This window comes from Symphalangus syndactylus, chromosome 8 (genome assembly GCF_028878055.3).
Source record: "Symphalangus syndactylus isolate Jambi chromosome 8, NHGRI_mSymSyn1-v2.1_pri, whole genome shotgun sequence".
Lineage (NCBI taxonomy): Eukaryota > Metazoa > Chordata > Mammalia > Primates > Hylobatidae > Symphalangus > Symphalangus syndactylus.
In genome coordinates this window covers 131,714,216-131,739,678 of record NC_072430.2, presented here as the reverse complement: position 1 = coordinate 131,739,678, position 25,463 = coordinate 131,714,216, and the positions used below count along the sequence as shown (strand labels likewise).

The 25,463-nt window shown below is 39.9% G+C and overlaps 1 protein-coding gene across 2 annotated transcripts in view; it reads left to right on the top strand.

The window, feature by feature from the left end:
- Nucleotides 1-25,463, top strand: part of COL4A4 (collagen type IV alpha 4 chain) — a 322,996-nt gene that overhangs the window by 237,136 nt on the left and 60,397 nt on the right. For both annotated transcript variants that reach the window (XM_055290810.1, XM_063645750.1), the window contains 3 exons: nucleotides 5,257-5,329; nucleotides 6,884-6,990; nucleotides 9,369-9,552. In XM_055290810.1, the coding sequence (XP_055146785.1) occupies nucleotides 5,257-5,329; nucleotides 6,884-6,990; nucleotides 9,369-9,552 (364 nt within the window). The remainder of the gene's footprint in view (nucleotides 1-5,256; nucleotides 5,330-6,883; nucleotides 6,991-9,368; nucleotides 9,553-25,463) is intronic.

Genomic DNA, 25,463 nt, shown 5'->3' with positions numbered 1-25,463 from the left:
GGCAATGGAAGGAGTGGGCATTGGGTGAGGAAAGAAAGCAGTACTATTTGAGACATTTCAAGTTTGAGATGCCTATTATACAATCAAGTCAAGAAGTCAAGTAGGCAGTAGGATGATATTCAACTTAAGGATTCAGATGAGAGGTTTGGGCTGGGGATATAAATACTGGCTTTGTCAGAGTTTACATGATATCGTGCCAGAGAGTGGATGAGATTTATCTCAAGATGGTTCTCATTTGGTGAAAGTTACAGATGAAGCAGGTTGAGGCAAAGCCTCTCAGCTGTCTGATTCCTCATAATAAAAGCACTGCCCACTGGGGTACTCACCTGGAGACTGGAGAGAGCCCTCTGTCCCCTCCTTATTAACAAGGCTCAGTCCTGGGATGGCCTGGAACTTGACCATCAAGCCCCAAAGGACTTTCTTCCATTTTCCCAAGAAAATCTCATGAAAATAAGGTTCCAATAAGGGCCTTAAGTGAAGTTAATGATTAAGGTGTCCCAGCAGCACCCTTGTCACATGTACAAAGCCCACTGGCCACCTGTGCTCAATAGGAAGCTAGGTCCTTAATGCATGTATGTACATGAGCATGGTTGCAATTGTTAGTTTGCATTTTATTGTCTCCTTTTAAAATTCAACATTTTACCATAGTCATTTTTGTGTGTGTTGGTACTTAATCTTCTTAGTGAAGATTTTAATGGCTCTAATATATTTTTGTGGTTTCCTGTTGAGTTGCTACTTAGGGCTAACATCTTTGAGTTAGGACTGCTTGTTTATCTAGGGTTATCATGGCTAAGGTTTACTTAATTGCTCTATGGGGCTTTCCTTTGTAGGCTGGCCGCGTTTCTGATGTCTGTTGTGTATATGATTCTGTCCACATGGCTTCTTTGCATTAAATTCATTACATTGTGGTCATAGTCAGGGACCAGGGTCGTACTATGGGGCACTAGGGAAGGAAAGGGTAGAGAAGGGAGGGGAGGGAGAGGAGAAGGGGAAGGGAGAGAAGAAAGGGAAGGGAAAGAAAGAAAGGAAAGGAAGGAGGGAAGAAAAGAAAGGAAAGGAGGAAGGGAAGGACAGACAGAAGAGCATGAAAGACAGTGCAGACTATGGGGTGCTCTCGCTCTTGGGGGCTCTCCATCCTCTCTACATCTCCTCTCTCTGGAGATGGTCTGCTGGTCTCTGGCCCTAGCAGCCACAGATTGGTAGGAAAGTAGAAAACAGAAAACTAGGCTTAAGTTCTTTGCAATTGTTTGTATAATTGAACCAAGTCTTTGCATTCATTGCCTTAGCCTGACGGCGCTCCCTAGGATGGGATTTCCGGCCAGGATGCTCTAGTGCAAGGCACTAGGGCCTAGGAGCAAGTGGACCAGCTTCAGATCCCATCTCCGACATTTGGGAGCTCTGCAGTCTTCTGAGTTTTACTTGCAGCATTTATAAAATGGATGTAAGAACACCATCTTAGAGGCTTGTTGGTAAGAATTCAATTGAGTCATGTGTTTTGCACACTGTATAAGGTACATAGCAGTGAATTAAATTCCAGGAGGCTGCAGAGCGAACCAAAGGTCACAAACTGTCACAGGCTGATAAAGTTTGGATGTGTGCCCCCTCCAAATCTCATGTTGAAATGTAATCCCCAGTGTTTGAGGTGGGGCCTGGTGGGAAGTGTTTGGGACATGGGGGTGGATCCCTCATGAATGGCTTAGCTCCATCCCTTTGGTGATGAGTGAGTTCTTGCTCAGTTAGTTCACAGGAGATCTGGTTGTTTAAAGGAGTCTGGGACCTCCTGCTTTCCTCTCTTGCTCCCTCTCTCACCATGTGATACACTGGCTTCCCACTTCAACTTCCGCCATGATTGGAAGCTTCCTGAGAGCTTACCAGAAGCTGAGCAGATGCTGATGCCAGGCTTGTACAGCCTGCAGAACCATGAGCCCCTTTTCTTTATAAATTACCCGGCCTCAGGTATTTCTTTATAGGGACACAAAAATGGACTAATATATGGGCTATTTCTGACCTGCTGGAATGTTTGGTTGTGTCCTCATGGTGTTTGTTTTTGGATTATTAATGTGAGGTTTGTGGCTTCTCCTGAGATATTAGAAGTTTATGAACACAAGGTTATTGCGTTCCCACTGCTGCTGTGGCTGTGGGCTGATTCCCCCCATGCCTACCCACCTGTTTCCCTTGGACTGGGCAGACGCTACCCCTGTAGGCATCTGCAGTTGATGTCCGTTATCTAGACTGAACAACTAGGATATGCCTGGCAGAGAGGAAGTGTTTTTTTGTTTTGTTTTGCTTTTGTTTTTGTTTTTTTTTGGTGGAATTTCACTCTTGTCGCCCAGGCTGGAGTGCAATGGTGCAATCTCAGCTCACTGCAACCTCTGCCTCCCAGGTTCAGGCGATTCTGCTGCCTCAGCCTCTCGAGTAGCTGGGACTACAGGCATGTGCCACCACACCCAGCTAATTTTGTATTTTTAGTAGAGACAGGGTTTCACCTTTTTGGTCAGGCTGGTCTCGAACTCCTGACCTCAGGTGATCCTCCCACTTCAGCCTCCCAAAGTACTGGGATTACAGGCATGAGCCACCACTCCCAGCCCGGAGAGGAGTTTTTGTTGCTGCTGGGCTTCCGTCGTTAGAGTAACACAAGTGTTTGGTGATCTCAGGTCTTAAGATTGTAAAAAGTAGCTCTCTATCTGAAGCTGCTGACAACCTTTGCCCCAGGAATCTCTTAGGTTACACATTTATTTCACTAGTTAACTGCTATATTCTCAGTACTCAGAGTAATGCCTGGTTCTTTGTAGTTTTCAAAGAAAACTACAGTAATGGTTTTAGTAATGTTTAGTAACATTTACTAAACAATGGTTTAGTAATGGTTCAGTAATGTTTTCAGTAAATGTTTCTTTAATGAAATCCAATAACAGTTTTCCTTACTAGCTCAAATAAGTCTATGATCTACTCTAGTACTTAAAATTCGACACCTACAGAGCATTAGAGCAATTCATCATACATTCGAAGTCTCCAATGTGCTGAGTAATAAACTGTGCAGACTCCTGGGGTGGGTTCATTCTTCCAAAGTACCAAAGTCTGATTTATTAAGCATTCCACTTTTTCTCTTTCTGGAAAGAAATTGGTCCAAATGCTATGTGAACAGTTTTCTGTCCTGATAATTTATTCATCAGAAGGGCATTTTCTTTATCCATTTCTTGGGCAGGATACCATATGACATACACTTTGGCCAGGCCCCATTGCCACTTATGACTAGCATATATAGTAAAAATAAGAATAAAAGAAAACTCAACCTACATTAGTACTTTATGATTTCTAATTCTTTCTAATGTATTGATTTATACTAAGAAATTAGTTCTACCCACCTTTTTGATGGTTCACAGACATTGCTACAAACAGGATGCTATACTAGAGTGATATCAGAGATATTGAGTTATGTGTGGACATATTTTTTTTCTCTGCATGAAATGGCTTCCAACCCTTTTGTCCATTTGAGTTTTTATGCTTGTTGTTTGCATTTTTGGCTTCCTCTTCACTGTTACTGCCTGATGATTGCTGATGCCACTGTGCCCATCTCTACTTGTACTCTCCTCCCCTCTATAGCTCTCAGCTTGTAAATTAGTACAGGCAGTTAAAAAAAGATAGTTAAGCTTATTTGAACACATTGTTAGATTGTGTGAAAATAAGACAAGACCAGGTGTGGTGGCTTACTCCTGTAGTCTCAGCACTTTCAGAGGCGGCAGGATCCCTTAAGGCTAGGAGTTTGAGACCAGCCTGGGCAATACAGCAAGACCCCATCTCTACACACAAAAAAGTAAAATCCAATTAGCCAGGCATGGTGGCGTGCACCTGCAGTTCTAGCTACCCGAGAGGCTGAGGTAGGAGGATCGCTTGAGCCCAGAGGTTTAAGGCTACAGTGAGTTATGATTGCACCACTGCACTGCAGCCTGGGGAATAAAGTGAGACCCTGTCTCAAAAAAAGAAAATAAATAAAAAGAAAATATGACAAGGTAGTGGCATCTGTGTGAGAAAAGCAACTGGCTTGCTCAGTCATTTTTACCTCCCTCCAATTTCCTTGCTGTGGTTTTTTGATTATTGATATCACTAGGTAAGTAACCTTGGGCTCTGTATGGTGTTTCTATAATGGTATTTGAAATGGTGCTTGGCCACCCTAATATACTGACAATAGGTTCATATATATATATATATATATTTTGACACAGAGTCTTGCTCTGTCACCCAGACTGGAGTACAGTGGCACGATCTCAGCTCACTGCAACCTCCGCCTCCTGGGTTCAAGTGATTCTTATGCCTCAGCCTCCCAAGTAGCTATGACTACAGGTGTGCACCATCACGTCCAGCTAATTTTTGTATTTTTAGTAGGGACGGGGTTTCACCATGTTGGCCAGGCTAGTCTTGAGCTCTTGGCCTCAAGTGATCCGCCTTCCTTGGCCTCTCAAAGTGCTGGGATTATAGATGTGAGCCACTGCGCCCAGCCAGGTTCCCATATTTTTGACATGGTTTGATATTCAGTAATATGTAACACTTAAAAAGTATGACTCAAATTATTTAGTTTTTGAGCAATGTTGTGGTTAAGAGATCATGAGCATGTCAGCCAAAATTAGCTATTTACCTGTTATACAGAATAAATATATTAGCTTCAGAAAAGGTTCTTAATTCCTCTTCTCCTGCCCATCAACTTTCCTTAGCAGCACATCACTTCCATGCCATTTTCATCACAAACTTATCCCTAAACCTCTACCTTCATCTCTGGTGGCAGCTCTTGTGGTTATCCCACTCTCTTCTTTCCTCTCCATTTCACATTACAAAGCCCATGATAATTACAAAAATTAATTATAAATTTTAATTTGAGGTAGTTGACTCACAAGATGTTGCACAGTCATGAAGTTCCCATGTATGCTTCCCCCAGCTTCCCCAATGATACACACACATAACCATATTTACATAACCACAGTACACTGTCAAAACCAGGAAACAGTCATTGATACAGTCCTCTTAACTCAGGTACAGACCTTATTCAGATTTCACCAGCTTTTACATTTTACATGTAGTTCAAGAGCCCCAGTTTTGCAAGACAGGACTACCTTGGAAGGCAGGAAAGTGGAAGAGACCAAGAATGCCAAGCTAGAATCTTTAACAAGAGATTTAGGAGGGAAGAAGAGAGAGATTCAATATGTACAGATGTAACTGTTGACCCATCACAATTAACCTAATTTGTTGCTCTTATTTTTCACCAAGGGAAAGCATGGTGCCTCCGGACCACCTGGCAACAAAGGGGCGAAGGGTGACACGGTTGTATCAAGAGTTAAAGGTGAGCATAATCAATCACTTAACTCCCTGCCATTTTATGAATGATGTATAGACCCTCCTCTTGCAGTAATTTCCCCTGTGACCATAGATCAATTCTATACAATTTAGGATGGTTGAGATTACTTAAAAAATACTTCCTGCCCTTCATAAGGTTGTATGAATGTTGAGCCAAATCCCCTGTCTCTTATTTGAAAACATAAATATTCCTTTAGCCACACATTCATATCTTTATTATGGTGAACTTGGGTTTAACTCAAGCCCTCCTTTGGCTTGGCTGGTGTTTATTCACTGCATTACAGTATTCTATATTAGTCAATAATATTTTAGTTGTAAATGAAAGAAGCCCAGCTTGAAATCATTTTTTAAGTAATGTATTGACCTAAACAAAATGTGAAATATTAAAAGGTAGGGTTTTTTATTAGTAAGAGTTCCCCAGGGACAGAACTAATAGGATATATGTATATATGAAAAGGAGTTTATTAAGGAGAATTGACTCATATGACTGCAAGGTGAAACCCCACTACAAGCTGTCTGCAAGCTGAGGAGCAAGGAAGCCAGTAGTGGCTCAGCCCCAAAAGCAGTGGCTTTCCTACTTTTGAGTCCAAAAGCCTTAAAAGTAGGGAAGGCTTTTGGCTAACAGTGTGGCCCTCAGTCTGTGGCTGAAGGCACAAGAGCCCTAGCAAACCACTGGTGTAAGTTTAAGAGTCCAAAGGCTGAAGAACCTGGAGAATGATGTCCAAGGGCAGGAAGCATTCAGCATAGGAGAAAGATGAAAGCCAGAAGACTCAGCAAGCAGCTTCTTCCACCTGCTTTGTTCCAGCTGTGCTGGCAGCTCACTGGATGGTGCCTACTCACACTGAGAGTAGGTCTTCCTGTCGCAGTCCACTGACTCAAATGTTAATCTCCTCTGGCAACACCCTCACAGACACACCCAGCAACAACCCTTTACCAGCTATGTAGGCATCCTTCATTCCAATCAAGTTGACACTTAACCATCGCAGGTTGGCATTGGGACAACCAGATCCGGGCCTCCAGTGGCATCAAGAGGCTCCCCCTGCATCTTTCATCTCACATTGTACCATCTATATTTTCTCCCATCAGACTGATTTTTGTACCCCCAGGCAGCTCCAAGTTCTTACATCCAGAGATGAAGAGAGCCCTGCTTTGTCAGCTCCAAATAGAAAAATAATTTCAGAAAGGACTGATGAGCTTAGGGCAAGTACCCAGCCTCAGACCATTCCCTCTTTCCCATGGCCAGGGATAGAGTGCTGTGCTTGGCATCACAGGTAGGGAAAGATTCTGTGATTGGCACCTTCACACACCAGCTCCTTGTTGGAATGGGAAAAGGAGATTTTCCCAAGTAAAGAGATTCAATGGTTCTAGCAATTGTCATTCTCCCCTCTGGCTTTGGCATGTTTTATGTGGCTTGGGCAATTGAGATACACAGGAAACTACCAACCCAGAATCAAGGTCATTTTCTTTATTTTTTGTCCTCTCTATCCTACTTTACCCCCTGCTGATAAGAGCTTGACTATCTTTTGACCTCTATTCTCAGGGCACAAAGGAGAAAGAGGTCCTGATGGGCCCCCAGGATTTCCAGGGCAGCCAGGATCACATGGTCGGGATGGACATGCTGGAGAAAAAGGGGATCCAGGAGCCCCAGTATGTAGAATTCTTCTCTTGCTATAGAATTTCACTTTCCTATATAGTCATACAAGCAACTATTTCCCCGTTCTCTATTTGCCAAGCTGAAATTCAGTAAAATGTCAACATACTATAAATTAGAGTCACCTTTGGCACCCTGACACGGAAAGATGATTGTTATAAAAGGTATAGTATCATTGGAGATGGTCTAAAATCCTCAGTGGCAGTTCAGTCCTAGCAAGACTTTTGGTCCTTGGTCTTTATATCATTCTTGTGGTGTTTATTTTCTTCTAACAAACTTGTATCTTAGAAGGGCCCCACTGATTTTCGGTGTATTCAGTTGACTCTGTGGGGTGGAGGATGGAGCTCAGGTCCTGATATTTAGCATCAGTTCTGTTTCCTGGAGAAGATGCATATGGGGGAGGTAGTGAGCATGAAAGGGTGAACTCGTGCAAACCCACAGAGTCAAGGCATTGGCTGATGGAAAATCTCACTGATAAAGGATGTTGCTGCATTTTTCAGACACGCTTTGGGTGGATACCATGTGTAGGTAACGGTAATGAAGGTCATAGAAGAAGAGGATGAGACGATCTAATGCTTAGGAACTTAAAATATCTTAAATATATACAGTATTTCTGAATGCTTACAATATCACAGAAACCAGGCTAGATGGTTTCCTCAAAACAGTAGTCTTCTGAAATGCAATATCTTTCCAATTTTACAGTAAGAAAATGGAGGCTTAGCATCTGATATTCAAGGCTGCCCATCTGTCAAATAGGCAAAATAGGAGTGAAAACTTGTCTGTCTTATTTCAAAGTGCATGCTATTTCCACCAACCTGTGCTGCCTGCCATATATAATGGGAAGCCACTGAGAGTGTTTCAGCAGGGAAAGACCATGTCCTGATTCCACAGGAAACCCTTCAGACAGAATCCAAGTGAATAAGAGAGAGAAGCCTGGAAATTGGCTTAGATGGTGTTTATAGCTTTCTGACCTTTCTCCTGGTCACAAGTATGTGAATGATCTCTGCTTTAGGCTTGCTAATCTCTGCTTAATTCATTCTTCCCCTTAAGGAACTACTTAGAAATCGTTGTCACTGAGTGGACATTGTCATAATGTACTCATCTAATTGTGAAAAAGCAGTGTCTAGATAGATCAAACTTGGAAAGGAATTTCGACATTTGCTGAGGTCTTCCTAGATTCATTGAAACAATCCAGATCTATAAGACTATTGTAGACCACATTTGAGACCAGGTCATGTAGGAGGATAAAAGGTCACTCAAAATGCCAGCAGGACAGTGTAAGATATTCCTTGCGTTTGAGAGTCCTTGCAGCTGTTCAGTCAGGCGGGGTGCAAGAAGGGATGAGACCCACATATGGTGGGCATGGAGGCAGCCCTGACTTGAAAGCCTCATTCCCCATGGGAGCTGTTATCCACTGCACAGCTTTTGAGGACCCCACCAGGGATTGCCAGTGAGGGAACCCTTGATGCAGGCTCCCCACAGTTCTTCCAGACCAGATGCAAATTTTGCAACTGGGGATTGATTTTACTATAAGCAATACTGCCTAGGAAGGTAGTTGACAGTCTAATTTTTATCAGAGGAACAGAACCAGAGAGTTAACCAAAAGTCAAATTCTCATGCAGGAGGAGAAAGGACTTGCTAGGCTTTTACCCGTAGGGGTGGAGGATGATGGAGTCTATCTATGTATCTTCTCAAGAGAATACATAAGAATGTATTTGATTTGTAATCCCACCACCTCCCTTGATCTACTTATTTCTATATTCTGTCACATATGATATTAGAGAATGGTTTGACATAAATCTCTTATGCTATATTTAAGGCATATCACACACGTTGTTTCCAGTATTTGAGGCATAACACACATGCTTATATTATATATATGTATATAAAGATGTAAAATGTGTATATCGGCCAGGCGCAGTGGCTGACGCCTGTAATCCCTGCACTTTGGGAGGCTGAGGCAGGTGGATCACTTGAGGTCAGGGGTTCGAGACTAGCCTGGCCAACATGGTGAAACTCAGTCTCTACTAAAAATACAAAAATTAGCCAGGTGAGCTGGTGGGTGCCTGTAATCCCAGCTACTCAGGAGGCTGAGGCAGGAAAATCGCTTGAACCTGGGAGGCGGAGGCTGCAGTGAGCTGAGATAGCACCACTGCATACCAGCCTGGGTGACAGAGAGATACTCCATTTCTATATATATATATTTAAAATATTAAGAAGTATCTAAGTTATTTATTTTAAAATTACATTTGCTTAAGAGTAACTGTCTCCTGAAATTATGGACTTTTGCATGTGTTTCTGTAACCTACAATGACTGCTTTGAGTTCATGGACTTTCAGTGGTTGGTAATTGACTCATGACATAACATTCCCAGGGGGATCATGAAGATGCGACCCCAGGTGGTAAAGGATTTCCTGGACCTCTGGGCCCCCCGGGCAAAGCAGGACCTGTGGGACCCCCAGGACGGGGATTTCCTGGTCCACCAGGAGAGCGAGGCCACCCAGGAGTTCCAGGCCGCCCAGGTGTGAGGGGCCCTGATGGCTTGAAGGGTCAGAAAGGTAATTTTTAAAAATTTTTGTTTATTTCAATAGCTTTGGGGTACAAGTGTTTTTTTTTCTTTCATGGAAGAATTATTAGTGGTGAATTCTGAGATTTTAGTGTGCCTATCACCCGAGTAGTGTACATTTTACCTAATGTGTAGTTTTTTGTGTCCCTAGACCCCCTTCCTCCCTCCCCCTTCTTTTTTTTTTTTTTCAGTATTCAAGTGTTTTTCTTTTTCTTTTTCTTTTTTTAATTTTGCTTTAATTTCTGGGATATATATGCAGAATGAGCAGGTTTGTTACATAGGTATACATGTGCCATGGTGGTTTGCTGCATCTATCAATCCATCATCTAGGTTTTAAGCCCCACATGCATTAAGGTACTTGTCCTAATGCTCTCCCTCCTCTTACCCCCGACCCCCGACAGGTCTCGGTATGTGATATTCCCCTCCCTGTGTCCATGTGTTCTCATTGTTCAGCTCCCACTTATGAGTGAGAACATGTGGTGTTTGGTTTTCTGTTCCTTTGTTAGTGTACTGGGAATGATGGCTTTCAGCTTCATCCACATCCCTGCAAAAGAAAATGTTCTCATTCTTTTTTTATGGGTGCATAGTATACCATGGTGTAGATGTGCCACATTTTCTTTATCCAGTCTATCATTGATGGGCCTTTGGGTTGGTTCCAAGTCTTTGCTATTGTAAATAGTGCTGCAAGAAACATACGTTTACATGTGTCTTTAGAGTAGAGTGATTTATAATCCTTTGGGTGTATACCTAGTAATGGGATTGCTGGGTCAAATGGCATTTCTGGTTCTAGATCCTTGAGGATCCTCTCACCATGGTTGAACTAATTTACACTCCCACCAACAGTGTAAAAGTGTTCCTATTTCTCCACATCCTCTCCAGCATCTGTTGTTTCCTGACTTTTTAATAATCTCTATTCTAACTGCCGTGAGATGGTATCTTATTGCGGTTTTGATTTGCATTTCTCTAATGACCACTGATGAAGAGCTTTTTTTTATGTTTGTTGGCCACATAAATGTCTTCTTTTAAGAAGTGTCTGTTCATATCCTTCACCCACTTTTTGAGGGGGATGTTTTTTTCTTGCAAATTTGTTTAAGTTCCTTGTATATTCTGGATATTAGACCTTTGTCAGTTGGGTAGATTGCAAAAATTTTCTCCCATTCTGTAGGTTGCCTGTTCACTCTGATGATAGTTTCTTTTGTTGTGCAGAAGCTCTTTACTTTGATTAGATCCTATTTGTCAATTTGGCTTCTGTTGCAATTGCTTTTGATGTTTTAGTTGTGAAGTCTTTGCCCATGCCTAAGTCCTGAATGATAATTGCCTAGGTTTTCTTCTAGGGTTTTTATGGTTTTGGGTTTTACATTTAAGTCTTTAATCCATCTTGGGTTAATTTTTGTATAAGATGTAAGGAAGGGGTCCAGTTTCTGCCTTCTGCATATGGCTAGCCAGTTTTCCCAGCACCATTAATTAAATAATTAAATGGGGAAAGGACTCCTTTCCCCATTGCTTGTTTTTATCAGGTTTGTCAAAAAGCAGGTGGTTGTAGATGTGTAGTGTTATTTCTGAGGTCTCTGTTCTGTTCCATTGGTCTGTATATCTGCTTTGGTACCAGCACCATGCTGTTTTGGTTACTATAGCCTTGTAGTATAGTTTGAAGTCAGGTAGCTTGATCCCTCCAACTTTGTTCTTTTTGCTTAGGATTGTCTTGGCTATATGGGCTCTTTTTTGGTTCCATATGAAATTTAAAGTAATTTTTTTTTCTAATTCTGTGAAGAAAGTCAATGATAGCTTGATAGGAATAGCATTGAATCTATAAATTACTTTGGGCAGTATGGCCATTTTCATAATATTGATTCTTCCTATCCATGAGCATATAGTGTTTTTCCATTTGTTTGTGTCCTCTCTTATTTCTTTGAGCAGTGGTTTGTGGTTCTCCTTGAAGATGTCCTTCATATCCCTTGTAAGTTGTATTCCTAGGTATTTTTTTCTCTTTGTAGCAATTGTGAATGGGAGTTCACTTATGATTTGGCTCTCTGCTTGCCGATTGTTGGTGTATAGGAATGCTTGTGAATTTTGCACATTGATTTTGTATCCTGAGACTTTGCTGAAGTTGCTTATCAGCTTAAGGAGTTTTTGGGCTGAGACGATGGGATTTTCTAAATATACGATCATGTCATCTGCAAACAGAGACAATTTCACTTCCTCTCTTCCTATTTGAATGCACTTTATTTCTTTCTGTTGCCTGATTGCCCTGGCTAGAACTTCCAATACTATGTTGAATAGGAGTGGTGAGACAGGGCATGCTTGTCTTATGCTGGTTTTCAAAGGGAATGCTTCCAGGTTTTGCAAATTCAGTATGATATTGGCTGTGGGTTTGTCATAAATAGCTCTTGTTATTTTGAGATATGTTCCATCAATAACTAGTTTATTGAGAGTTTCTTCGGGAAGGGATGTGGAATTTTATTGAAGGCCTTTTCTGCCTCTGTTAAAATAATCATGTGGTTCTTGTCATTGGTTCTGTTTATGTGATGAATTACATTTATTGATTTGCATATGTTGAACCAGCCTTGCATCCCAGACTTGATCGCGGTGGATATGCTTTTTGATGTGCTGCTAGATTCCATTTGCCAGTATTTTATTGAGGGTTTTTGCATAGAGTTTCATCAGGGATATTAGCCTGAAAATTTTTGTTGTTGTTGTGTGTCTGCCAGGTTTTGGTATCAGGATGATGCTGGCCTCATAAAATGAGTTAGGAAGGAGTTCTTATTTTTCTATTGTTTGGAATAGTTTCAGAAGAAATGGTACCATCTCCTCTTTGTACCTCTGGTAAACCTCGGCTGTGAATCCATCTGGTCATGGTTGGTAGGCTATTAATTACTGCCTCAATTTCAGAACTTGTTATTGGTCTATTTGAATAACCAAATAAACCAGATTTGAATTCTTCCTGGTTTAGTCTTGGGGCATCCTCCCTTTTCTGAATCTCTGAAGTCCATTATATCTCTCTTATGCCTTTGCATACTCATCACTTACCTCCCACTCATAAGTGAGAACATAGGGTTTTTGGTTTTCCACTCCTGTGTTACTTCACTTAGAATTATGGCCTCCAGCTCCATCTAAGTTGCTGTAAAAGCCATTGTTTTGTTCCTTTTAATGGCTGAGTGGTATTCCATGTTTTTTGTATACCACATTTTCTTTATCCACTCATTAGTCAATAGGCACTTAGATAGGTGCCACATCTTTGCAATTGTAAATTGTGCTGCTATAAACATGCATGTGCAAGTGTCTTTTTCATATAATGACTTCTCTTCCTTTGGGTAGATACCCAGTAATGGGATTGCTGGGTCGCATGGTGGATCTACTTTTATCTCTTTAGGGAATCTCCACACTTGTTTACTACAGAGGTTATACTAATTTACATTTCCACCAGCATTGTGTAAGTGTTCCCTTTTCTCCACATCCATGCCAATATCTATTGTTTTTTGTCTTTAAATAATGGCCATTTTTTGCAGGAGTAAGGTGATATCTCATTGCAGTTTTAATTGGCATTTCCCTAATGATTAGTGATGTTGAGCATTTTTCATATGTTTGTTGGCCATTTGTATATCTTCCTTTGAGAAATGTCTATTCATGTCCTTTTCCCACTTTTTAATGAGACTATTTGTTTTTTTCTTGGTGATTTGTTTGAGTTCTTTGTAGATTCTGGATAATGGCCCTTTGCTGGATGCATAGTTTGCAAATAGCTTCTCCCATTCTGTGGGTTTCCGTTTACTCCACTTACTTATTTCTTTTGCTGTGCAGAGGCCTTTTAGTTTAATTGGGTCCCATTTATTTATTTAGTTTTTGTTGCATTTGCTTTTGGAGTCTTATTCATGAATTCTTTGCCTAGGCCAATATCTATATGAGTTTTTCCAATGTTGTCTTATAGAATTTTGATAGTTTCAGGTCTTGCATTTAAGTCTTTGAACCATCTTCAGTTGCTTTTTGTGTAAGATGAGAGATAGGAATCTGGTTTTATTCTTCTAATACATGTAGCTTGCCAGTTTTCCCAGCATCATTTTTTAAATAGAGGTGTCCATCCCCCAATTTTTTTGTTTTTGTATGCTTTGTTAAAGATCAGTTAGCTGTACATATTTGGCTTTGTTTCTGGATTCTCTGTGCTGTTCCATTGGTCTATGTGCCTACTTTTACACCAGTACCATGCTGTTTTGGTAACTAAAGCCTTGTAGTATAATTTAAAGTTCAGTAATATGATGTCTCCAGATTTGTCCTTTTTGCTTAGGATTGCTTTGTTTATTCAGGCTCTTTTTTGGTTCAATATGAAATTCAGGATTGTTTTTCCTAATTCTCTGAAAAATGATGTTCATATTTTGATGGGAATTCCACTGAATCTGTAGATTACTCTTGGCAGTATGGTCATTTTCACAGTATCAGTTATCCCAATCCATAAACACTGGATGCATTTCCATTTGTGTCATCTATGATTTCTTTTAACAGTGTTTTGTAGTTCTCCTTTTTGAGAACTTTCACCTCTTTGGTTAAGTATATTTTTAGTTATTTTATTTTAGTTTTTACAGCTGTTATAAAAGGAATTGAGTTCTTAATTTGATTCTCAACTTGATTGTTGTTGGTGTATAGCAATGCTACTGATTTACATACAATGATTTTGTAACCTGAGACTTTACTGAATTTGTTTTTCATATCTAAGAGTATTTTTGAAGAATCCTTAGGATTTTGTAGGTGTACAATCATATTATCAGCAAACAGTGATAGTTTGACTTCCTCTTTTCTAATTTTGATGCTGTTTATTTATTTCTCTTACCTAATTGCTCTGGCTAGTACTTCCAGAACTATGTTGAATAGGAGTGGTGAAAGTGGGCATCCTGGCCGGGCACGGTGGCTCACGCCTGTAATCCCAGCACTTTGGGAGGCTAAGGCGGGCGGATCACGAGGTCAGGAGATCGAGACCATCCTGGCTAACACAGTGAAACCCCGTCTCTACTAAAAAAAAAAAAATACAAAAAATTAGCCAGGTGAGGTGGCAGGGGCCTGTAGTCCCAGCTACTCAGGAGGCTGAGGCAGGAGAATGGCGTGAACCCTGGGGAGCGGAGCCTGCAGTGAGCCGAGATCGCGCCACTGCACTCCAGCCTGGGCGACAGCGAGACTCTGTCTCAAAAAAAAAAAAAAAAAAAAGGAAGTGGGCATCCTTGTCTTGTTCTTGTTCTCAGGGGGAATGCTTTCAACTTTTTTCCATTCATATGATGTTATCTATGGGTTTGTCATATATAGTTTTTATTATTTTGAGGTAGGTCCCATCTATGCCTTGTTTGTTGAGAGTTTTTGTCATAAAGGAATGCTGGATTTTGTTGAATGCTTTTTCTGCATCTATTGATCCTATGGTTTTTGTTTTTAATTATGTTTATGTGATGGATCACATTTATTGACTTGCATATATTAAACCATCCCTGCAGCCCTGAGATGAAACCCACTTGGTCATGATGAATTCTCTTTTTGATGTGCTGTTCAATTCATTTAGCTAGTACTTTGTTGAGGATTTTTGCATCTATGTTCATCAAGGAAATTGGGCTGTAGTTTGTGTGTGTGTGTGTGTGTGTGTGTGTGTGTTTCTTTTCCTGTTTTGGTATCAGGATGACACTAGCTTAATAGAATGATTTAGGGAGGATGCCTTCTTTATCAATCATTTGGAATAGTTTCAGTAGGATTTGTACCAATTCTTTTATTTGAATGTCTAAGTAGAATTTAGCTGTGAATCCATCTGATCCTGGGTTTGTTTTGTTGGGAATTTAAAAATGACTGATTCAATCTCACTGCTTGTTATTGGTTTATTCGAGGTTTCTATTTCTTCCTGATATAATCTAGTAGGATTTTATGTTTCCAGGAATTTGTCCATTTCCTCTAGATTTCCTAGTTTGTGTACATAAAGGTATCCATAGTAGTCTTGAATGGTCTTTTGTATTTCTGTGGTGTTGGTTGTAATGACCCCAGTTTCAGTTCTAATTGAGCTTATTTGGATCTTCTCTCTTCTTTTCTTGTTTAATCTAGCTAATGGTCTATTGATTTTGTTTATTTTTTCAAGGAACCGGCTTTTTAACCAGCTTTTTATTCATTAATTTTTCATAATTTTTGGTTTGCATTTCATTTGGTTCATTCTGATCTTTGTTATTTCTTTTCTTCTTCCAGCTTTAAGTTTAGTATGCTTTTGTTTTTCTAGTTCCTTGAGGTGTGACTTTAGGTTGTCAATTTGTGCTTTTTCAGACTTTTTGATGTAGGAATTTAGCACTATAAACTTTCCTCTTAACACTGCTTTCGCTGTATTCCAGAGGTTTTGATAACTTGTGTCAATATTATCATTCAATTCAAATGATTTTTAAATTTCCATCCTGATTTCATTGTTAACCCAGATATCATTCAGGAGCAGATTATTTAATTTCCATGTATTTGTATAAGTTTGAGGGTTCCTTTTAGAGTTGATTTCTAATTTTATTCCACTGTGGTCTGAGAAGATACTTGACACAATTTCAATTTTAAAAAATTTATTGAGACTTATTTTGTGGCCTATCATATGGTCTATCTTGGAGAATGTTCCATGCTTCTGAGAAGAATGTGTATCTTGCAGATTTTGGGTAAATGTCTGTTAAGTTAATTTGCTCTAGTGTGTCACTTACATCCATTGTTTCTCTGTTGACTTTCTGTCATGAAGATCTGTCTAGTGCTGTCAGTGGTGTATTGAAGTCTCCCACTATTATTGTTTTGCTGTCTATCTCATTTCTTAGGTCTAGTAGTAACTGTTTTATGAATCTAAAAGCTCCAGTGTTTGGTGCATATAAATTTATGCTTGTAGTATCTTCTTTTTTTTTTTTATTTTTTTTTTTTTATTTTTTTATTTTTTTATTTTTTTAATTTATTTTTTTTATTATACTTTAGGGTTTTAGGGTACATGTGCACAATGTGCAGGTTTGTTACATATGTATCCATGTGCCATGTTGATTTCCTGCACCCATTAACTCGTCATTTAGCATTAGGTGTATCTCCTAATGCTGTCCCTCCCCCCTCCCCCCACCCCACAACAGTCCCCGGAGTGTGATGTTCCACTTCCTGTGTCCATGAGTTCTCATTGTTCAATTCCCACCTATGAGTGAGAACATGCGGTGTTTGGTTTTTTGTCCTTGCGATAGTTTACTGAGAATGATGTTTTCCAGTTTCATCCATGTCCCTACAAAGGACACGAACTCATCATTTTTTATGGCTGCATAGTATTCCATGGTGTATATGTGCCACATTTTCTTAATCCAGTCTATCGTTGTTGGACATTTGGGTTGGTTCCAACTCTTTGCTATTGTGAATAGTGCCGCAGTAAACATACGTGTGCATGTGTCTTTATAGCAGCATGATTTATAGTCCTTTGGGTATATACCCAGTAATGGGATGGCTGGGTCAAATGGTATTTCTAGTTCTAGATCCCTGAGGAATCGCCACACTGACTTCCACAATGGTTGAACTAGTTTACAGTCCCACCAACAGTGTAAAAGTGTTCCTATTTCTCCACATCCTCTCCAGCACCTGTTGTTTCCTGATTTTTTAATGATGGCCATTCTAACTGGTGTGAGATGGTATCTCACTGTGGTTTTGATTTGCATTTCTCTGATGGCCAGTGATGAGGAGCATTTCTTCATGTGTTTTTTGGCTGCATAAATGTCTTCTTTTGAGAAGTGTCTGTTCATGTCCTCTGCCCACTTTTTGATGGGGTTGTTTGTTTTTTTCTTGTAAATTTGTTTGAGTTCATTGTAGATTCTGGATATTAGCCCTTTGTTAGATGACTATGTTGCAAAAATTTTCTCCCATTCTGTAGGTTGCCTGTTCACTCTGATGATAGTTTCTTTTGCTGTGCAGAAGCTCTTTAGTTTAATGAGATCCCATTTGTCGATTTTGGCTTTTGTTGCCATTGCCTTTGGTGTTTTAGACATGAAGTCCTTGCCCACGCCTATGTCCTGAATGGTATTGCCTAGGTTTTCTTGTAGGATTTTAATGGTTTTAGGTCTAACATATAAGTCTTTAATCCATCTTGAATTAATTTTTCTATAAGGTGTAAGGAAGGGATCCAGTTTCAGCTTTCTACATATGGCTAGCCAGTTTTCCCAGCACCATTTATTAAATAGGGAATCCTTTCCCCATTTCTTGTTTTTGTCAGGTTTGTCAAAGATCCGATAGTTGTAGATATGCGGCATCATTTCTGAGGGCTCTGTTCTGTTCCACTGATCTATGTCTCTGTTGTGGTACCAGTACCATGCTGTTTTGGTTACTGTAGCCTTGTAGTATAGTTTAAAGTCAGGTAGCGTGATGCCTCCAGCTTTGTTCTTTTGGCTTAGGATTGACTTGGCGATGCGGGCTCTTTTTTGGTTCCATATGAACTTTAAAGTAGTTTTTTCCAATTCTGTGAAGAAAGTCATTGGTAGCTTGATGGGGATGGCATTGAATCTATAAATTACCTTGGGCAGTATGGCCATTTTCAAGATATTGATTCTTCCAACCCATGAGCATGGAATGTTCTTCTATTTGTTTGTATCTTCTTTTATTTCATTGAGCAGTGGTTTGTAGTCCTCCTTGAAGAGGTCCTTCACATCCCTTGTAAGTTGGATTCCTAGGTATTTTATTCTCTTTGAAGCAATTGTGAATGGGAGTTCACTCATGATTTGGCTCTCTGTTTGTCTGTTATTGGTGTACAAGAATGCTTGTGATTTTTGTACATTGATTTTGTATCCTGAGACTTTGCTGAAGTTGCTAATCAGCTTAAGGAGATTTTGGGCTGAGACAATGGGGTTTTCTAGATATACAATCATGTCATCTGCAAACAGGGACAATTTGACTTCCTCTTTTCCTAATTGAATACCCTTTATTTCCTTCTCCTGCCTGATTGCTCTGGCCAGAACTTCCAGCACTATGTTGAATAGGAGCGGTGAGAGAGGGCATCCCTGTCTTGTGCCAGTTTTCAGAGGGAATGCTTCCAGTTTTTGCCCATTCAGTCTGATATTGGATGTGGGTTTGTCATAGATAGCTCTTATTATTTTGAGATATGTCCCATCAATACCTAATTTATTGAGAGTTTTTAGCATGAAGGGTTGTTGAATTTTGTCAAAGGCCTTTTCTGCATCTATTGAGATAATCATGTGGTTTTTGTCTTTGGTTCTGTTTATATGCTGGATTACATTTATTGATTTGCGTATGTTGAACCAGCCTTGCATCCCAGGGATGAAGCCCACTTGATCATGGTGGATAAGCTTTTTGATGTGCTGCTGGATTCGGTTTGCCAGTATTTTATTGAGGATTTTTGCATCAATGTTCATCAAGGATATTGGTCTAAAATTCTCTTTTTTGGTTATGTCTCTGCCAGGTTTTGGTATCAGGACGATGCTGGCTTCATAAAATGTGTTAGGGAGAATTCCCTCTTTTTCTATCGATTGGAATAGTTTCAGAAGGAATGGTACCAGTTCCTCCTTGTACCTCTGGTAGAATTCGGCTGTGAATCCATCAGGTCCTGGACTCTTTTTGGTTGGTAAGCTATTGATTATTGCCATAATTTCAGAACCTGTTATTGGTCTATTCAGAGATTCAACTTCTTCCTGATTTAGTCTTGGGAGGGTGTATTTGTCGAGGAATTTATCCATTTCTTCTAGATTTTCTAGTTTATTTGCATAGAGGTGTTTGTAGTATTCTCTGATGGTAGATTATATTTCTGTGGGATCGGTGGTGATATCCCCTTTTTCGTTTTTTATTGCATCTATTTGATTCTTCCCTCTTTTCTTCTTTATTAGTCTTGTTAGCGGTCCATCAATTTTGTTGATCTTTTCAAAAAACCAGCTCCTGGATTCATTAATTTTTTGAAGGGTTTTTTGTGTCTCTATTTCCTTCAGTTCTGCTCTGATTTTAGTTATTTCTAGCCTTCTGCTAGCTTTTGAATGTGTTTGCTCTTGCTTTTCTAGTTCTTTTAATTGTGATGTTAGGGTGTCAATTTTGGATCTTTCCTGCTTTCTCTTGTGGGCATTTAGTGCTATAAAGTTCCCTCTACACACTGCTTTGAATGTGTCCCAGAGATTCTGGTATGTTGTGTCTTTGTTCTCGTTGGTTTCAAAGAACATCTTTATTTCTGCCTTCATTTCATTATGTACCCAATAGTCATTCAGGAGCAGGTTGTTCAGTTTCCACGTAGTTGAGCGGTTTTGAGTGAGTTTCTTAATCCTGAGTTCTAGTTTGATTGCACTGTGGTCTGAGAGACAGTTTGTTATAATTTCCGTTCTTTTACATTTGCTGAGGAGAGCTTTACTTCCAACTATGTGGTCAATTTTGGAATAGGTGTGGTGTGGTGCTGAAAAAAATGTATATTCTGTTGACTTGGGGTGGAGAGTTCTGTAGATGTCTATTAGGTCCACTTTATGTAGAGCTGAGTTCAATTCCTGGATATCCTTGTTAACTTTCTGTCTCGTTGATCTGTCTAATGCTGACAGTGGGGTGTTAAAATCTCCCATTATTATTGTGTGGGAGTTTAAGTCCCTTTGTAGGTCACTGAGGACTTGCTTTATGAATCTGGGTGCTCCTGTGTTGGGTGCATATATATTTAGGATAGTTAGCTCTTCTTGTTGAATTGATCCCTTTACCATTATGTAATGGCCTTCTTTGTCTCTTTTGATCTTTGTTGGTTTAAAGTCTATTTTATCAGAGACTAGGATTGCAACCCCTGCCTTTTTTTGTTTTCCATTTGCTTGATATATCTTCCTCCATCCCTTTATTTTGAGTCTATGTGTGTCTCTGTACGTGAGATGGGTTTCCTGAATACAGCACACTGATGGGTCCTGACTCCTTATCCAGTTTGCCAGTCTGTGTCTTTTGATTGGAGCATTTAGCCCATTTAAATTTAACGTTAATATTGTTATGTGTGAATCTGATCCTGTCATTATGATGTTAGTTGGTTATTTTGCTCGTTAGTTGCTATAGTTTCTTCCTAGCCTCGATGGTCTTTACAATTTGGCATGTTTTTGCAGTGGCTGGTACCGGTTGTTCCTTTCCATGTTTAGTGCTTCCTTCAGGAGCTCTTTTAGGGCAGGCCTGGTGGTGACAAAATCACTCAGCGTTTGCTTGTCTGTAAAGTATTTTATTTCTCCTTCACTTATGAAGCTTAGTTTGGCGGGATAGGAAATTCTGGGTTGAAAATTGTTTTCTTTAAGAATGTTGAATATCGGCCCCCACTCTCTTCTGGCTTGTAGAGTTTCTGCTGAGAGATCAGCTGTTAGTCTGATGGGCTTCCCTTTGTGGGTAACCCGACCTTTCTCTCTGGCTGCCCTTAACATTTTTTCCTTCATTTCAACTTTGGTGAATCTGACAATTATGTGTCTTGGAGTTGCCCTTCTCGAGGAGTATCTTTGTGGCATTCTCTGTATTTCCTGAATCTGAATGCTGGCCTGCCTTGCTAGATTGGGGAAGTTCTCCTGGATAATATCTTGCAGAGTGTTTTCCAACTTGGTTCCATTCTCCCCATCATTTTCAGGTACACCAATCAGGCGTAGGTTTGGTCTTTTCACATAGTCCCAAATTTCTTGGAGGCTTTGTTCATTTCTTTTTATTCTTTTTTCTCTAAGCTTCCCTTCTCTCTTCATTTCATTCATTTCATCTTCCATCAGCGATACCATTTCTTCCAGTTGATCGCATCTGCTACTGAGGCTTCTGCAATCTTCGCGTAGTTCTCGAAACTTGGCTTTCAGCTCCATCATCTCCTTTAAGCCCTTCTCTCCATTGGTTATTCTAGTTATCCATTCTTCTAATTTTTTTTCAAAGTTTTTAACTTCCTTGCTATTGTTTTGAATTTCCTCTCTTAGCTCAGAGTAGTTTGATCGTCTGAAGCCTTCTTCTCTCAACTCATCAAAGTCATCCTCCATCCAGCTTTGTTCCGTTGCTGGTGAGGAACTGCGTTCCTTTGGAGGAGGAGAGGTGCTCTGTTTTTTAGAGTTTCCAGTTTTTTTGCTCTGTTTTTTCCCCATCTTTGTGGTTTTATCTACTTTTTGTCTTTGATGATGGTGATGTACAGATGGGTTTTTGGTGTGGATGTCCTTTCTGTTTGTTAGTTTTCCTTCTACCAGACAGGACCCTCAGCTGCAGGTCTGTTGGAGTTTACTAGAGGTCCACTCCAGACTCTGTTTGGCTGGGTGTCAGCAGCGGTGGCTGCAGAACAGCAGATTTTCGTGAGACCACAAATTCAGCTGTCTGATAGTTCCTCTGAAAGTTTTGTCTCAGAGGAGCACCCGGTTGAATGAGGTGTCAGACTGTCCCTACTGGGGGGGTGCCTCCCAGTTAGGCTGCTCAGGGGTGAGGGACCCACTTTAGGAGGCAGTCTGTCCGTTCTCAGATCTCCAGCTGCATGCTGGGAGAACCACTACTCTCTTCAAAGCTGTCAGTCAGACAGGGACATTTAAGTCTGTGGAGGTTCTTGCTGAGTTTTTGTTTGTCTGTGCCCTGCCCCCAGAGGTGGAGCCTACAGAGGCAGGCAGGCCTCCTTGAGCTGTGGTGGGCTCCACCCAGTTCGAGCTTCCTGGCTGCTTTGTTTACCTAAGCAAGCCTGGGCAATGGCGGGCGCCCCTCCCCCAGCCTGGCTGCCGCCTTGCAGCTTGATCTCAGACTGCTGTGCTAGCAATCAGCGAGACTCCGTGGGCATAGGACCCTCCGAGCCAGGTGCGGGACACAATCTCCTGGTGTGCCGTTTTCCAGGCCCGTTGGAAAAGCGCAGTATTAGGATTCCAGGTGCTGTCTGTTTCCCCTTTCTTTGACTAGGAAAGGGAACTCCCTGACCCCTTGCGCTTCCCGAGTGAGGCAATGCCTCGCCCTGCTTCGGCTCGCGCACAGTGCGCTTCACCGACTGTCCTGTACCCACTGTTAGGCACTCCCTAGTGAGATGAAACCGGTACCTCAAGCAGAAATGCAGAAATCACCCGTCTTCTGTGTCGCTGGGGCTGGGAGCTGGAGACTGGAGCTGTTCCTATTTGGCCATCTTGGCTCCACCCCGCTTGTAGTATCTTCTCGCTGAATTGATTGTTTTATCATTATATAGTGACATCTTTGTCTTTTTGTTTTTGCTGTTGTTATTTTGAAGTCTATTTTTTTCTGATATAAGAATAGCTATCCCTGCTGGCTTTTGGTTTCTATTTGCCTGGAATACATTTTCCTGCCCCTTTACTTTGAGTTTATATGAATATTTCTGTGTTAGGTGAGCCTTTTAAAGACAGCAGATATTTGGATTGTCATGTTTTTGTCCATTTTGCCATCTTTTAAGTGGAGCATTTACAATCAACATGAACATTGAGATGTGAGGTATTGTTCTCTTCATCATGTTAATTGTTACCCAGATAGTTTTCTTTTCATTGTTATTGTATTATAGGCCCTGTGAGTTCTAAACTTTCAAGAGGTTCTATTTTGGTGCATATCAGGCTTTTGTTTCAAGGTTAGAATTCCTTTTAGCATTTCTTGTAGTGCATGTTTGGTAGTGACAAATTTCCTCAGCACTTGCTTGTCTGAAAATGACTTTATTTCTCCTTCATTTATGAAATTTAGTTTTGTGGGATACGAAATTCTTGGCTAATAGTTGTTCTGTTTAAGGAGGTTAAAGATAGGACACCAATGCCTTTTGGCTTGTAAGGTTTCTGCTAAGAAGTCTGCTGTAAGTCTGATAGGTTTTCATTTGTAAGTTATCTGATGCATTTGTCTCACTGCTCTTAGAATTCTTGCCTTCATTCTGACTTTAGATAGTCTGATAACTATATGGCTTGGTGGTGAAGATCTTTTTGCAATGAATTTCCCAGGAGTTCTTTAGGCTTCTTGGCTTTGGATATCTAGATCTGTAGCCAGGCCATGGAAGTTTTCCTCAATTACTCCCTCAAATTAGTTCTTTTTTATTCTCCCTCAGGAACACCAATTATTCTTAGGTTTGGCTGTTTTACTAATACCATATGTCTTAGAGACTTTGTTCATTTCTTTTTTCTTTATTTTTGTCTGATTGGGTTAATTCAAAAGCCTTGTCTTTGAGCTCTGAAATTCTTTCTTCTACTTGTTCTAGTCTATCGTTAAAACTTTCCACTGAATTTTGTAATTCCCTCAGTATGTCTTTCATTTGTTGAAGTTCTGATTGGTTTTTCTTGATTATATCTATCTGTCTAGAGAATTTTTTTGTTCTTATCCTGAATTGCTTTTTAAATTTATTTATCATGCTTTCACCCAGAAAGGTAATTTTGAATTTTTTTTTGGCAGAATGTCACATGAAATCATGGAAGCTAAAATGAGTTGCTTCTGGGCAAAGTTATTATAGCTATGGCATAACAGCTAAATAAAATTTCATCCAGGCACTGTTCAAACCTTGTACCTTGTTAAACAAATAAAAGCATTACAACACAATCAATAGTTAAAGCACATCCTTAAGATGCTAAAATATCTTTGTTGTTTTATTTATTTGATGTACTAAAATTGCTTTTCCTTCATTTGTCAGTATGAACTCAGACTATATTAAAATTACATATATGTATATATAGTATATATATATATACTCAAAGTATGGAATCATTTTTATAGTCTTTTGAGATAATACTATATATTTTAATTTTTAAAAACTAGTATGTCATTTAAACTATCACTGTCCATGAAAAACCATTTGTTGGCATTCTAGTGAGAAAAAATAAGGTATTTTAAATATATTTTACAGTTATGTGAATTTCCAACAATAAAATGACTTTCAGGATTATAGCTGAAAACTCTTAAGAAGGTGGCAAAAAAGTTTTAAGTTTTTTCTTTTATAACACATATATATATCTTGAGCTACATTGCTAATTGTGAAGTTTAAAATAAAGTAATATCCTTATTTCTTGTTTTTTTTTTTGAGATGGAGTCTCGCTCTGTCGCCCAGGCTGGAGTACAGTGGCGCAATCTCGGCTCACTGCAAGCTCTGCCTCCCGGGTTCACGCCATTCTCCTGCCTCAGCCTCTCCGAGTAGCTGGGACTACAGGCACCCGCCACTACGCCCGGCTAATTTTTTTTATTTTTAGTAGAGACGGGGTTTCACCGTGGTCTCGATCTCCTGACCTCGTGATCCGCCCGCCTCGGCCTCCCAAAGTGCTGGGATTACAAGCATGAGCCACTGCGCCCGGCCTAGTTCTTGTTTTGATAACATAGAAAGGCAAGCAAGTATCTTGGTATTTGATAAGGTATAAATTCATGGTCTAGAACCCAACAAAATCTGATGTGATTTTTATTCATCTCATATATCTTTGATCTGAGAGCATATAAAGAACTGCATTATGAGATATTATTTCTATTATAAAAGATAAACATTCCATTTTAGGAGACAGGAACTGAGAGGCTAAAACTTTGGTATCTTATTGATGATATCTATCTCTCTAGAAATTTTTTCATTCATACCCTGAACTCCTTATTAACTTTCTTTAAGTCTTTCTTTAACATGAGGGATGATGCTACTAGATTGCGAAGTCATTAGAAAAATGAGACAATATATTTGAAGTACCTAGCCCTCAATAAATGGTAGCTATTCACATTTAGCCGAGCGTCTTCATTTGCAGTTTCCCCATGTTCGTAGTAAGAGTCAGATTTTCTGAACTCAGCATTGGACACCTGCTGCTATTTCATGATTTGTCGAAACTTCTCATTGTATTGTGTTAGATATGCATTTAATAGATCTCCATTACATTATTATTATTATCTACTACCTATGTAGTTCATCTCCATTACATTTTTATCATCTACATTGCTTTTATAGATTATTGAAACTTATACATTTTATAATCAATATATTTCTTTTCTTCATTATGTTTATTACTCTTCTGACAGTAGAAATTCAGATTTCAG